General features: G+C 43.2%; 1 protein-coding gene across 3 annotated transcripts in view; it reads left to right on the forward strand.

Moving 5' to 3' along the window:
- The window catches only part of LOC136443864 (uncharacterized), a 15,511-nt gene extending 1,146 nt beyond the window's left edge, over positions 1-14,365 (forward strand). The window contains exons 2-12 of one of the 3 annotated variants that reach the window (XM_066441233.1): positions 1,841-1,894; positions 4,185-4,259; positions 4,502-4,619; positions 5,482-5,662; positions 5,934-6,169; positions 7,612-7,791; positions 8,260-8,385; positions 9,760-9,940; positions 10,212-10,447; positions 12,340-12,519; positions 13,074-14,365. In XM_066441233.1, coding sequence (XP_066297330.1) covers positions 1,841-1,894; positions 4,185-4,259; positions 4,502-4,619; positions 5,482-5,662; positions 5,934-6,169; positions 7,612-7,791; positions 8,260-8,385; positions 9,760-9,940; positions 10,212-10,447; positions 12,340-12,519; positions 13,074-13,495 — 1,989 coding nt within the window. In that variant the 3' untranslated portion in view covers positions 13,496-14,365. The remainder of the gene's footprint in view (positions 1-1,840; positions 1,895-4,184; positions 4,260-4,501; positions 4,620-5,481; positions 5,663-5,933; positions 6,170-7,611; positions 7,792-8,259; positions 8,386-9,759; positions 9,941-10,211; positions 10,448-12,339; positions 12,520-13,073) is intronic. The other 2 variants (XM_066441234.1, XM_066441235.1) reach the window with 2 other exon arrangements.
- The last annotated feature ends 1,781 nt before the right edge of the window (positions 14,366-16,146 follow it).

Raw genomic sequence — 16,146 nt, forward strand, 5'->3', positions numbered from 1 at the left:
TTCTCGATCGAAGCTGGTTTGACATCACTTCACTTGTCAAAAAGAGTAGAACAATTTCTGATTCCCGTAGATTTCCCAACGTCCGTTTAACACTGATAATTATAAATCTCCCATGAGACGGTACCATCTCTTGGACACGGACGAAGTCGGAATCGACTAACCTGGTAAAAAGCCAACATTTGGATCAACTTTGATTTCAGAGTTTTGGAAACATGGAGTGCGTGAGTAGAGTGGACGGGCACAGTGAAAATAATAACATAAACAAAAATCTTGTGATAGATCAACTCAAATGCTACCACAAGAGCCACAAAATCAACAAACCCGTCTACTTAACGTAAATGCTATGATTTTCACCAAACGGAAATCGACCGAAGCTCGGGCGAACGCCGTCCGAGCTTCGGCGGACCGTCGATAAACCCATGGACGCCCTGCCGACGTTTGGACGTGTTCCGGCAAACAAACAGTGTTTTTTGAACATTTGTAATTATAATTATAATTAGCGACCACCCACTGCATATTGAAACTGGTAGATACAGCCGGACTCCTCCTAGCGATAGACTATGTGCACTCTGTAATAAGAACTCTATAGAAGATGAAGAACATTTTATTCTAGAATGCTCACTGTACAAAGATTTACGCACCTCTTTGGTTAACGCAATACAACTAGACCAGAGATATACAAACTTAACAAATGACAAACTGTTCACATACTTGATGTCATCGAATAATCAATATGTAATTGAGAAACTCTGTGAATTCGTGTACACATGTCTCAAGAAGAGAGAAGTAGCGTGTAAACTTTAGAAGTAGATAGAACATAGAATAGTTTTCTTCATTTTTTTTCTGTTATTACAATGCACAATTGTATTACTTATAATGCATTTAGCCCGGAAGGGCATGAACATGCAATAAACATGAATGAATGAATTATTAATTTGGACTTTGAACTAGTCCCTTCGTGAAAAAAAACGTCAAAAAGTCAAGTGTTACTTTAGCCTCAGTTTATGAACATACAAATTGACACATCCAAACCAACAGCAAATAAGAAATAGGAAGTATAGTCCTCGGTGTCCGCATTTCATTTACAATCAATTAGTTTCAATGAAGATTTAACTTTGCAATTGAATTGTATTTCATTCTAAGAGTTTGACAGCATTCTTTGACAAGTTAATACAGTATTCTTTAACATCTTATGTTATAAACCAAACTATTGTTAGGTTTTATGTACAAAATATAAACAAGAACGAGTTCGGCCGGAGCCCGTTCAAGCTCTCACCAACACCAGCACGACGCTCGCCCGAAGCACGACTTTTCAAAAGTCGGGCTGAACACCGACGACGGTCGGCCGATTATTGTTCGAAGCCCAAGCGAGGCTCGCACAAGGCGAAGTGCTCGGGCGACCTCCGACCGACAAAAAAACGAGTCTAAAATCGTCGGATTGCCGCCCAACTATTGGCCGAGTGTTGGCCGTTGCTCGGGCAAGCTACGGGCAACATGTTGACGAGCTCTCCGAGCTCAAAAGTCGCCGCCGAGGCCCTGCTGAATTTAAGCGCAGTGACACGCGAACGTCGACGGAGCTCCCAAAAATCGCCAGAAGCCCGCGTAATGGACAGGACGTCGGCCGTACTTTAGCCGAAAATACCAATTTTTCCGTGAATTTTCGATTTGTGACGGGGGCTTTAGGGAGCTCTGTAACACAGCGGGGTTACATTAGCTGCCTTACGCTGTGTTGATACACTTATCGAGTAATACAGATATAATCATTATGATTGTTTGTCACAACTAAGAGCTACAGTGTTTCATTCATATAACCTAATTCTATGCTCTGTGTTTGCCACAGTTGGACCAACTGAAGAATGACCTGATGAAGATGCAGGCTGAGACAGATAATACGGTGAGCGATGTTCTTTGTCTAATATAAAGATTTCTATACAATCTAATTTTGATTTTTGGCGACGCTTCAGGAGCACACCAAACAGTTATATCGTATATTTGGTTGCAAACAATTCCGTCAATTCCCAGCTATGCCGGGTTATGAAGGGTGGAACGTTACTCGCACGCGTAGTTGAAACCAGTCCAAGTCAGATATGCCACCCTCCCGCCCCCTGCTCCGCTGTAATAGACCTTTCTCACGCGGCGGACATGATAGAATGAAAACGAGGCCCTTGTGGCAAACAATAGACCGATCCTAACTGTCAATCACAATTAGCAGTTTAGCCAATGATTACCTGATGATTAGAGAATCAACCAATGATGAAGTGGCTGCATGTCCGTCAAATATTTGCATTTCTATGTTTTTATTTTGCATTTCTACGTTTTGACGGAGGAGGGCGGGGACAATGGGATCGGTCAATAAAGCTCTAAATTGCTGAATCTTCTTTGTGCATTACATTAGTTATGATATTGATACTTGGACATCATATTTTAAAACTTAATGTGATTTTGGAGGAAAACTAAATCTGTACATCATTTTTGTTTCTTTGCCTCATTGGCCTCGTCTTCATTCTATCATGTCCGCCGCGTGAGAAAGGTGTATTGGTGACTTCCGCAGGTTCGGTAAATTGCCTCCGGCTGCGCCGTGACGAGAAATTCGGATGTCTTATCCTGTTCGCCAGAAATGGTTATCATTGTAGGATCTTGTAGATCTTGACTGGTTGCAGACATCAGCTACAAACTTGTTACATCTTCTTACTGGTTGGCTCTATCACGGGCAGGTTCCTGATTTACAGAGAGTTACAGACACGTGACTTTATTGACACGTGTCTTTATGAATAGGAGAAGAGAAGTGCGGCGTAGTGTACCAAATTCCGTGTCAGGGAACCACTAGACAAGGGACTTGCGAAGAATTCTACAGTGAGACAGAACGCTCATTGAGAACTAGATTCCTTGAACACAAACGCCACAGCTCGCATTCGTCGGAAGTCTCTCAACAGCAGGGGTGCCAAAGAATACATACGAATTTTACGGAATACATAGGAATTTTACGGAATACATACGATCCATTACTAGAAACATACGATCCGTACGAAATACATACGATCCCTTACGCAGAAACATACGATCCGTACGGAATACATACGATCCATTACGCGGAATACATACGATCCCTACTAATTTGCTGGCCATCGCGCTAGCACCGAATCTAGCTTTGTCTTGTCCTCCTAGTTGGTCTAAGCCTACATCAGTCTGGATTTAGTGCAGTTTGAGATTCTTATAGTTTAGCCGGATGGGATACGCCATTATCAAGCTCTTAAAAGCCAAGATATCGTACGAAGAACTGGTTATCCCGAGTCCGCCATGTTGAATTTGCCGCCGGTGTCACGTGATCCAGGCACATTTCTAAATTAGTAAGGATCGTATGTATTCCGCGTAATGGATCGTATGTATTCCGTACGGATCGTATGTTTCTGCGTAATGGATCGTATGTATTCCGTACTGATCGTATGTTTCTAGTAATGGATCGTATGTATTCCGTAAAATTCGTATGTATTCCGTAAAATTCGTATGTATTCTTTGGCACCCCTGAACACATCCTCATTGAATCTCCGGGCCATATAGTTTCACTGGACAAAGTCAGAATACTGGACACTGAGCAGGACTACTTTATTTATGAGAGGGATAAAGGAGGCCCAATATATCAGGGCACTCCAGCCATCACTCAACAGAGACAGTGGGCGTTATAGACTTCCTGGCACGTTTGACCAATTGCTGAGGTCACGTATCCGTAAAGACACGTGACAATAAAATCACGTGTCTGTAGCTCTCGCGAGTTTACGTTCGGCAGTGATTGGTCATTATTGATCCTGAAGAAGGCGACAGTGGTCGTTGAAAATTTGATCCGTGAATATCTTGTTGGAAAAAAGTTTAGCACTGTATTATCACTTCACTTTAGCTTGTCATAGGGAGCTAACAACACTGAATCTATGTTTGCTTCACATTGTGTCTGTCTTCCTTGGTGTCTGACCAGTAGACAGATGTGCCAAATAACAGTTACTCAAGCAAATGGATATGATTTTGGAAACGGTCAGATGTCTCAGGCAGCATCCACTGTCTGTCGTCCGTGATTGGGCGAAGGCTATCTAATGCCGGGAGAGGGTGTAGCCGCACTGATGCTGGAGTTGTCTAACGTTGTGTCTAAAACAGTTGTCGGGTAATAATGAAATAATCTGTGCTCGCCATCACAGTTTTCCATGTTGGAGGCTAATGCGACCAAGGATCGGCAAGCTCTACGCCATATGTGGAGGAAGACACATGAACAAGTGAGTCATGTTTTTTGCCTGATATGATTAGTTTTCTCCATATATTTATTGATTAGGTTATAAACTTAGCTCCCACTAGGGCAAAGTTATCCGAATCGATTCAGATCGCCACTCAATCCGGATCGACTTTATCCCAGTGGGAACGCATCCAGATCGGATAAAAAATACCCTAGTGGGAACAGGGCCAGAGCTGTCCAAGTAGCATAAGACGTAATCAGCTAATGCCGTTGCATCTGTTCCAGGAAAATAGGATTGTTGAGTTGGAGGGACAGGTCGGCAATCTGACGGGCGACAAGGTTAGAATGGACAAGCAGGTCGGAATTCTGACAGATACAGTCAATCGTCTTATCCACAAAAAGGGTGAGTCTTATAATATAAGGATTACTTCTAAGTTTTATTTATTAATTTACCGTTTCGGCTGTGATTGATGAGTGGTAGTATACATCCAGGTCTACCCAACAAAGGAATGGCTATAAAGCGAGCGGTAACAATACACAAAAAAACAACGAAACATATAACGTTATAACAACTGGAGTTCGATGACCTCATACCTTCGCCAAATGATGTTAACGTTTTCGAGTGACGTATTATAAATTCAACGATTCTCATTAATTATGAAAATAAGGTCTTCATTCGCATAAATTCTATCAGCTGATCACATCTTCTCCACCCAAATAACACGAGTATGCAAGTCGTTCTTTTTTTAGCAAAGAAGGCTATTGTAGCATTTCCTCCTAAATCATATAAATGAGACCTTGATTTGCACGATTGATATCTAATAATGTTCACCTTTCCTCGACTTCCAAATGCCGCCAGAATTACCCTTTACGGCCATGTAATTATAGCATTTTCTCATTAATTATGAAAGTTAGGTCTTCACTTGCATCATTGCTATTTATTGTATTCCTTTCTTTCCCAGCTATATATGTCACGTGTTTGAGAGTCATATCGGTAAATGAAGCGGATTCACAATTCAATGCATTGTATTATACCTGATTAAGTTTGTACGGAGACATGATCGACCTCAATCAACTTTCCGAACATTTTTCCATACCCTATAAAAAAAGTGTAAATATGTGTGCGATGTTGTAACAGGGACGACTATGGTACCCCCATCCCAGGCACTCGAAACCAGTTGTCCTGGAAATATGATCTATTTCTCTGACTTGAGTCATCCATGTAAATATGACACAGCTAATGAAAGTCCTCTTGTCTGCGATAGTTGTAAATGTCGCCCTAGGGAAGGCAGCGAACCAGACAAGCACACATGGTCCAGGGGCTGCCAGTCGTGCGGTAGACGGGGACACCAATACCACCTTTGACGCCGGCACCTGTACACACACCCAGGAGGAAGATAATCCCACCTGGTGGGTGGATCTCGGTCAATCGTATACGGTTGAAAGGTAGGTGCATAGCATATAAAGTCAGTAGAGTGTTAAAATGTGTACAACCAGTAGCAAGTTGAGGTGTAGGCCAAACAGCACAGTGTTCTTTAAATTTGAATTGAATTTGGTTCTAGTGGGTGTGTTAATGTATAACTGACAAAGGGAAGGCTCGATGTACAATTCACAGTGCCATTAACGATGATAGCGACTGTGGATCTATCAACGTAAATATATATATATATATATAAATGAAACTCAAGTGCCATTGCTTTGTCTTCAATATCTACAGAGTAGTCATCTTCAACCGCCAGGACAACAGTGCGGAACGACTTAACCCCTTTAACATCCACATCGGGGATTCCGACCAGGTCAACGAGAACCTGCAGTGTGGAGGCGATCATGAAATTGACGTGGACGAGGCGTCAATCTCTGTCTCGTGTCACGGGATGCGGGGACGCTATGTGGCCATCGATCTTCCCGGACCCCGCCGAACACTGACTCTGTGTGAAGTCAAAGTATTCTCAGGTACATTCATTTTACGCGGTTATGTCTGCGTTTTGAGAGTTCGGCTCACAATTACAGCAATTAGACACCCTCGTAAGTACAGGCAAAGACGTTTGAAAAGAAAAAGAAACAGCAACGGGGATTGGGTCATCAAAAAATATTCAGCAGGCATCAATGAAGAGATCTATTAATATTCTTCATGTTTGAGAAATTAGCAGTTGTAAGTTTCCTGCCATATTTGCAGACGAATTTGTAACCTCCGTGAACAGAGGAATTTCTTCCGGTGTATGTTCGTTTTTTCTGTGTTCCCGCAGTTATTTCCATATGCTAGGTACGTTTCACCACAGGGCACAGCTCAAAGTGAGAAGAAGTGGACTTCATTGTTGTCAGAATTGGTAATTTATCGCCCTTGTTAACAAATGATAGACATTCAATGAAAGAGAGCACTAATTCACGGGAGCTATCGTTTCTGGTCTGTTTATGTTTCGCAGTTATATACTTAATTATTCAAATTACATTTATTACGAAATAAGAAATTCAAATGGAGCCCATGTCATGTCACAGCTGACTGGACGTACAGGAATGATATACTTGTAAGTTGTAATATGATTCTTCACGTTTTCGTCCTTCTTATGGTGTCAAATGGAAGCAAGTATAACGTAATGAATTCCATTTCAAAGAGAAGGCCTGTAAGTATCTACAACAGAGTTTCTACTTCCCGGTGAGGTCCGTGAAGTGTAGTCCATACAGCATTGCTGTGCGGCTAATGTCTCAAAAAGATTCCTCGCTTATTTCGACTTAACTATCTTTAACAATGTTGTCAGTCTGTATTTGTTTGTTGTCTGGTGTGGTAAGTCCGCTGGATCCGTTCTCAAAACAGGCGAGAGTGACGGTGATGCGTGCAGTTCTTAAAACTGACACTAGGTCATGTACATCTCTGGTTCTGTTCAAATGGTGTACAGTTTCAGGTCTTCTATGTGGAAGGTCCTTTTTTATGGCAGGTGGATAAAAAAATCACGTTGTAGGTGCTGTATGGACCGGAAGGGTCGTGTAGCCATGGATGTCAGAGTGCATAGACAGTGGCGTTAATCCGTGAGAGGTCGATAGACTTGGATGCTTTACATTGTGAGAGAGACACTGCAGTGGTCCAGGAAGTGGTGAAGTGTTTCCCAGTTTACCACAAAGTTTGCATCTGTCACTGTTACGTTTTCCCCAAGTGGTCAAGTTACAGACTGTAGGCCGGGTAGAGATCGAGGCACGCACTGCGAAAATCTTCCCTGAATGTTAAGATGAAAATAAATCATGTGCTGTTCATAACAGATGAGGAACTAAACCGAGAAACCCAATTATAAGGAACCTACCGATTAAGAGTATTCAGACATGAGTTGCATCTGGGTGTACGTGTGACTAGTGACTGATAGCATAGCGAAACCTTTGACGAATTATATTTTTCACAATTATAGCTCCTAAAAAGTGGCGTACGGACGGCCATTGTGGACAGGGCTACCCCGCTGAAGACGGTTACCCTGCTGAATGCGACCCTGTCGGTGTCGCCCCATGCTGTTCCTCGAACAACCAGTGCGGCATCACGGCAGCCGACTGTGACTGTCCGACCTGTGTCGACTACAGGAACCCACTCCCAGGTAGATAATAACTTTATTGCACAACAATTGTACAAGGTACAAAGTATGGCATTCACTGGTACATAGATAACATTCTATTAACTAGAACACATATACAAGATGGTAGAGGGGCACGCAGCATCTTTTCCACATGACGTGTAGTGACTGTCAACTTTATCGTAAATATCAGACGAGTACGTAATAAGTAAGTTTTCTGATCGCTCGCGTGGTAGTCAAAATGACCATGTTTGTGTTTCTCTTTATACTACGATAATGTGTTCATGCTCTACTTCGATGACGTAGACGCATAACTTTTCTGGCATGTTATTCTACGTGGAGATGGTGACGTGTTATGCATTCAAAATATAGCATAATGAAAGATATTTCTGTCCCCCCTCCCCCAAACGTCCCCAGCCACTACGTCCCCAGCCACTACGTCCCCAGCCACTACGTCCCCAGCCACTACGTCCCCAGCCACTACGTCCCCAGCCACTACGTCCCCAGCCACTACGTCCCCAGCCACTACGTCCCCAGCCACTACGCCCCCAGCCACTACGTCCCCAGCCACGACGCCCCCAGTGGGGACCCAACTAAGGAATGGCTATAAAGAGAGCGGTAAGAATACACAAAAAACAACGAAACATTGGAGTTCGACGACCTCATACCTTCGCCAAATGATGTTAACGTTTTCGAGTGACGTATTATAAAATCAACGATTCTCATTAATTATGAAAATAAGGTCTTCATTCGCATAAATTCAATCAGCTGATCACATCTTCTCCACCCAAATAAGACGAGTATGAAAGTCGTACTTTTTTGGAAAAGAAGGCTATTGCGGCATTTCCTCCTAAATTATATAAATGAGACCTTGATTAGCACGATTATTATCTAATAATGTTCACCTTTCCTCGACTTCCAAATGCCGCCAGAATTACCCTTTACGGCCATGTAATTATAGCATTTTCTCATTAATTATGAAAGTTAGGTCTTCACTTGCATCATTGCTATTCATTGTATTCCTTTCTTTCCCAGCTATATATGTCACGTGTTTGAGAGTCATATCGGTAAATGAAGCGGATTCACAAACTTTCCTACTAACTTAAGCAAATCAGCTCCTGAATTTCCTTTTAGAAATTTAGTTTCCGTTGCATTGAGAGTACTTGAATCAATGGCATCAGTGTGGTATTCTTGGGCGTAGTTGTAGAAATGACACTTGTGTGGGAGGCTCAAGTGTAGTTGGTAAGTGAGGTTCCTCATCAGACATCACTCAGACCCACTCGAGCTATCATCATATCTCACACAACTGAACCTCTTCGGAATCTCTGAAGGTAAAGGAAATATCAGTCTTGTTTTATAGCCTATACAGATGTCGATTCAAGGTACAGTAGTCACATCAGATGCGTTGGTACTGGGTTGGACGTAATGTATTTTGTATCACCGTGACTTGACGTGGATTGAGGAAAAGGTACACAGTTTGTGTCTGTATTTTGACAAGGAAATGATGCACAGCCAATAGACTGATCCCGTCGAATACCATATCGAACATATAGAGCCCCTATTCGATTTCTTGTATGATTAACAATGACACGTGTTTCAGGGTCCGTATATCCGTGATAGATTTTCCACTGTATTGGCTGCATGCACGCTCAAGACAAAAACGGAATAAAAAAACATTTCAGGCATTCAAGGGAAGGATATTGTTGTATAGGGCAATAAAGACGATTTCTAATGATACATAATTCAATGCATTGTAGTATACCTGATTAAGTTTCTATGGAGACATGATCGACCTCAATCAACTTTCCGAATATTTTTCCATACCCTATAAAAAAAGTGTAAATATGTGTGCGATGTTGTAACAGGGACGACTATGGTACCCTCATCCCAGGCACTCGAAACCAGTTGTCTTGGAAATATGATCTATTTCTCTGACTTGAGTCATCCATGTAAATATGACACAGCTAATGAAAGTCCTCTTGTCTGCGATAGTTGTAAATGTCGCCCTAGGGAAGGCAGCGAACCAAACCAGCACATATGGTACTGGGGCTGCCAGTCGTGCCGTAGACGGGGACACCAATACCACCTTTGACGCCGGCACCTGTACACACACCCAGGAGGAAGATAATCCCACCTGGTGGGTGGATCTCGGTCAATCGTATACGGTTGAAAGGTAGGTGCATAGCATATAAAGTCAGTAGAGTGTTAAAATGTGTACAACCAGTAGCAAGTTGAGGTGTAGGCCAAACAGCACAGTGTTCTTTAAATTTGAATTGAATTTGGTTCTAGTGGGTGTGTTAATGTATAACTGACAAAGGGAAGGCTCGATGTACAATTCACAGTGCCATTAACGATGATAGCGACTGTGGATCTATCAACGTAAATATATATATATATATATAAATGAAACTCAAGTGCCATTGCTTTGTCTTCAATATCTACAGAGTAGTCATCTTCAACCGCCAGGACAACAGTGCGGAACGACTCAACCCCTTTAACATCCACATCGGGGATTCCGACCAGGTCAACGAGAACCTGCAGTGTGGAGGCGATCATGAAATTGACGTGGACGAGGCGTCAATCTCTGTCTCGTGTCACGGGATGCGGGGACGCTATGTGGCCATCGATCTTCCCGGACCCCGCCGAACACTGACTCTGTGTGAAGTCAAAGTATTCTCAGGTACATTCATTTTACGCGGTTATGTCTGCGTTTTGAGAGTTCGGCTCACAATTACAGCAATTAGACCCCCTCGTAAGTACAGGCAAAGACGTTTGAAAAGAAAAAGAAACAGCAACGGGGATTGGGTCATCAAAACAATATTCAGCAGGCATCAATGAAGGGATCTATTAATATTCTTCATGTTTGAGAAATTAGCAGTTGTAAGTTTCCTGGCATGTTTGCAGACGAATTTGTAACCTCCGTGAACAGAGGAATTTCTTCCGGTGTGTGTTCGTTTCTCTGTGTTCCCGCAGTTATTTCCATATGCTAGGTACGTTTCATCACAGGGCACAGCTCAAAGTGAGAAGAAGTGGACTTCATTGTTGTCAGAATTGGTAATTTATCGCCCTTGTTAACAAATGATAGACATTCAATGAAAGAGAACACTAATTCACGGGAGCTATCGTTTTTGGTCTGTTTCTGTTTCGCAGTTATATATTAGATTATCTAAATTACATTTATTCCGAAATAAGAAATTCAAATGGAGCCCATGTCATGTCACATTGTCACAGCTGACTGAACGTACAGGAATGATATACTTGTAAGTTGTAATATGATTCTTCACGTTTTCGTCCTTCGGATGGTGTCAAATGGAAGCAAGTACAACGTGATGAATTCCATTTCAAAGAGAAGGCCTGTAAGTATCTACAACAGAGTTTCTACTTCCCGGTGAGGTCCGTGAAGTGTAGTCCATACAGCATTGCTGTGCGGCTAATGTCTCAAAAAGATTCCTCGCTGATTTCGACTTAACTATCTTTAACAATGTTGTCAGTCTGCATTTGTTTGTTGTCTGGTGTGGTAAGTCCGCTGGATCTGTTCTCAAAACAGGCGAGAGTGACGGTGATGCGTGCGGTTCTTAAAAGTGACACTAGGTCATGTACATCTCTGGTTCTGTTCAAATGGTGTATAGTTTCAAGTCTTCTATGTGGAAGGTCCTTTGTTATGGCAGGTGGATTAAAAAATCACGTTGTTGGTGCTGTATGGACCGGAAGGGTCGTGTAGCCATGGATGTCAGAGTGCATAGACAGTGGCGTTAATCCGTGAGAGGTCGATAGACTTGCATGCTGTACATTGTGAGAGAGACACTGCAGTGGTCCAGGAAGTGGTGAAGTGTTTCCCAGTTTACCACAAAGTTTGCATCTGTCACTGTTGCGTTTTCCCCAAGTGGTCGAGTTACAGACTGTAGGCAGACTAGCGATCGAGGCACGCACTGCGAAACTCTTCTTCAACTTCAACTTATTGGGCCCCCAGATAACCCCGCAAGGGGCAAAGTAGGGGGGGAGGAGGTCCCGGGCTAAGGCGGGCAGGCCTCCAGCCTGGCGCGGAAAGACTCAACGGTGGGAGCCGTAACAACCGCGCCAGGCAGGGCGTTCCACTCTGGTATGGTGCGAGGGAAAAAAGAATATTTAAATGAGTCTGTTTTAGCGTTGATTGTTTGGAATTTTAGAGTGTGGCTACCCCGGGTGCGCCCCTGAGCTGGTTTCAGAAGATTGTCTGTGTTTATATTAATGTAGTTATTGACTAGTTTATAGAGAAAGGTGAGGCGGGCGTTCCTCCTCCTTTCAGAGAGAAGGGGCCACTGCAGGTCATTGAGCATTTGTGTCACGCTGCTAGTCCGCCGGTGGTCATTCAGAGTCACTCGGGCGGGCCTGCGCTGGACGGCCTCCACCGCCTGTATCCCTTTAATGTTAAGATGAAAATGAATCATGTGCTGTTCATAACAGATGAGGAACTAAACCGAGAACCCCAATTGTAAGGAACCTACCGATTAAGAGTATTCTCTGGGTGTACGTATGACTAGTGACTGATAGCATAGCGAAACCTTTGATGAATTATATTTTTCACAATTATAGCCCCTAAAAAGTGGCGTACGGACGGCCGTTGTGGACAGGGCTACCCCGCTGAAGACGGTTACCCTGCTGAATGCGACCCTGTCGGTGTCGCCCCGTGCTGTTCCTCGAACAACCACTGCGGCATCACGGCAGCCGACTGTGACTGTCCGACCTGTGTCGACTACAGGAACCCACTCCCAGGTAGATAATAACTTTATTGCACAACAATTGTACAAGGTACAAAGTATGGCATTCACTGGTACATAGATAACATTCTATTAACAAGAACACATATACAAGATGGTAGAGGGGCACGCAGCATCGTTTTTACGTGACCTGTAGTGACTGCCAATTTTATCGTCAAATATCAGACGAGTGCGCAATCAGTACGTTTTGTGATCGCTCGCATGGTAGTCTTCCGGGAGGGAGATGGGATATCCTACAGAGAAGCCCTGTCTCGGTGACAGTCAGACATCAACACATGCCTGGTCGTTATCCGCCATTCTTTAACTCTACATAAGAGCTGGTGTTTGTAACTTCTGTGTTAATTAGTCTATATCAGATTCTACTTTTGCTTCTCAAAAGTACCATGTTTGTGTTTCTCTTTATACTTCGCTGATGCTTCCATGCTCTACTTCGATGACGTAATCGCACTACCTTTCTGGCACGTTATTTTACTTGGAAATAGTGACGTGTGATGCATTCAAAATATAGCATAATGAAGTGTGCTTCTGTCTCAAACCCAACAACCCCAGGATGTCCCCACGGTTATGTACAGTTCGAAGACAGGTGCTTCAGCCTCTCTACCGACAAGAAGAACTACACAGAAGCCAAGTCCGCCTGTCAGGCTGCAGGCGGGCGTCTGGCTATGCCTAAGAATCAGGCAACAAACGACTTCCTGGTCGATCGTATCAAGATCAGGATCAAGGACAGGAGCATCTCCGGTGTCTGGTTAGGTCTGGCCAAGGTTAAAGACCAAGTTGAGGAGGGAACCTGGGTGTGGGGCGACGGGACGCCGCTCAAAGGCTGGTCCGACTGGGGGCCGGGGGAACCTAACAATGAGGGCGGGAAGGAGGATTGTGGTCAGTGGAAACAATATACAGAATACAAGTGGAACGATTATGCATGCCATTATGCTCTGTTCTATATGTGCGAAGTCGGTGTAGCTGGCACCTAGGCAGACACATGCCCAGTGTTCTCGCCAGGCCTTAGCTTTTCAGCATAGGGGCCCCCTATGCTGTGATCTGGACTCCCTATGCTGTGATCTGGACCCCTATGCTGTGTTCCAACCAGCATAGGGGTGTTTCTTTCTGGGGAGAACCTTGTGACCCTTCATAAATCTTATAAAAAGTTCATATTTGGCTTTAGAATAAGGCTGTGACCGAGGAAACACTTTATTTCACCAAATGTATCCCTCAAAATGTAGAAAATAGTGCCTCATTGGGTTATGAATTTAAAGATCTTCCTTAGGAGCATGCCAGACTCCCTACTCTTGTCATGTCTTCGGCACTCTGTGCGTGACTTGCGTTGCGTCAAGATGGCCTCCTTTACCTGACCCCTATGCTGTGAAAAGATTCTGGTGAGAACACTGATTGCCACATGCGTGTGCGCTGACCATGTGTTACAGAGAGTACAAGCTGAAACAACTTTGTATGTAAAAACTGAAGCATCACTTAGCCAGAAGTTCAGGAGTGGTTTAAGCATGTACTGGCGGTGTGGAGGCCTTTGCTCACTTGCGCAAAGTTCAATCTATTTTTTGCATGTAGCTATAATAATACCTGTGATGTACTAACAATTTGTGTGATGTATTCAGGTATGTGTTCCAACAGTTGATTGGCTGTATGATTTACCTGGTCGAGTATCACATGCATGTGGCTGTCTAACATGAAAACTCCACAATGCCCTTTGGAACAGCCGATAGAAATCTAAAATGCTTGAATAACATTTCAATTATCAGCAATATAGCAAATGAAGAAAGAGATGAGGTAGAATGCTGTAAGTTTTGAAGGAGGGGAATGTTGAAATTAGTAACACTGTTGTTGTTAATGATGCACACTGTTACTGCTAGAAAAGATCTCCATCCATGTTGAGACCCAATTCCAGAAATGGCTACTTTGTAACTGTCCTAATCAAAGTTACAAGTACTGATGGCGAAGTGAGTTTCCATGGTTATAATCAGAATTATTCATGCACTACTAACTTGACTATTACTTGACTTTCAACTTTCGTTACTCTCATTTACCAAGCATAAATAAACAATGTAGGAAACAAATATAAGTAATTATTCCAGGGCTGTACTAGACAGTATAGTTACTGCTCTGTACTCCAATGAAAAAGAAATGCTTTAAATTTTGAATGTTCGAACTTAGTAACACTTTTGTTGTTGACTATGCTTCACCCCTGTAAGAGGAAGACTGAAGATGACGATGATGAACGTTGTTACTGATAGGAAAGATAAACATCCATGTGTAGAGAGTACTAGAGACCAAAGTCTGAAAATGGCTACTTTGTAGCTGTCCTGATCAAACTTACAAGTATTGACAACGAAGTGAGTTTTGCATGATATGAGTTAGAAGTGTCCGTGTAATAGTAAGTTTTATATACTCGCAATTTTACTTTTAACTTTCGCTAATATCATTAACCAAGCATGATTAAACAATGTAGAAAACAAATATAAGTAAGTATTCCAGGGCTGTACTATACAGTACAGTTACTGCTCTGTACTCCAATGAATTCATTAAAGGTTTCCTTCACCATATGCAATGTGTGTGACCAGATCATTAGCTGTTCTTTAGGGCTAAGTGTCAAGCAGGATTGCTCCCTGCAATCTGCACATTTATAAAGATTTAATGAAAAAAAGTGAGCCCACGTGGTGGATTCTTCAACGTCCTGGAAGTTTGGCTCTCCGCAAACACGAAATGTGCATCAAACGTCTTAACCGAGGGTAGCCTGGAATCCATACCCTCGGTGCCTCCCCGATATCTCTACGGCACTGTGAGTGACCCTCACCCGCCCAGACAGCTTAGCCCGCTCGGGGTGTTGTTTACGGCCTTGGATTAATTAGTTCGGCACCTTGGGGCGGCGGAAAAGTAGGAAGGCAGCGGAAGTGGGGTGTAGCGGAAGTAGGATGGCAGCCAGAGGTAGAAAGGCCATCAGAAACTGACTGGCCCGGTAAAACACCACTAAGCCGACCCTAGAGACTGGGACCAGGCTAAACCGAGGGACGTCCCTAACCTAAGTGAAGTCGTGTTTCCCAAGGGCACAACATCAGCGCATTTCAGGGGATTCGAACTCAGGACCCAGTTCTGAACCAAACAACCAAACATAACGATGCCGCATATGACTTTCCTGTCTTTAAAGACTTGAGCAGAAGACAGAAAAGTCAACCTTGCACGATGGGATGAACATCAGTGGCCCCTTCTCTGTCTTCTCCAGAACAGCAAATGTGCAATGAAGTGGCAAACTCCATGACATCAGTCTGTTACAAAACATCACTTGATATTGGGTGTTGTGCTGCAGTTTAATTAATGCACAACACTCATAAATACAGGAGCTTGTGAGAACGTATGTCTGTGTGTGTGCCTGTGTGTATGTCTGTTTGTGTGTGTCTGTGTATTATACATGTACCTAATAGGTATCTTAAATGGTATCTTAACCGACCATCCGTCAGGATGAAAAGAAGAAGAAGAATCTTAAACGGATTATGTGAAGGCTTCCTGTTGGTTGTTCCAAATGTTAAAACAATCAAAGCCTCCCTGTACATCACAAAGAAACGAGTCCATATGAAACTAAATGACTCCAAGACAAATAACAACCAACCAAATCACA

Source organism: Branchiostoma lanceolatum, chromosome 10, assembly GCF_035083965.1.
Source record: "Branchiostoma lanceolatum isolate klBraLanc5 chromosome 10, klBraLanc5.hap2, whole genome shotgun sequence".
Taxonomy (NCBI): Eukaryota; Metazoa; Chordata; class Leptocardii; order Amphioxiformes; family Branchiostomatidae; genus Branchiostoma; species Branchiostoma lanceolatum.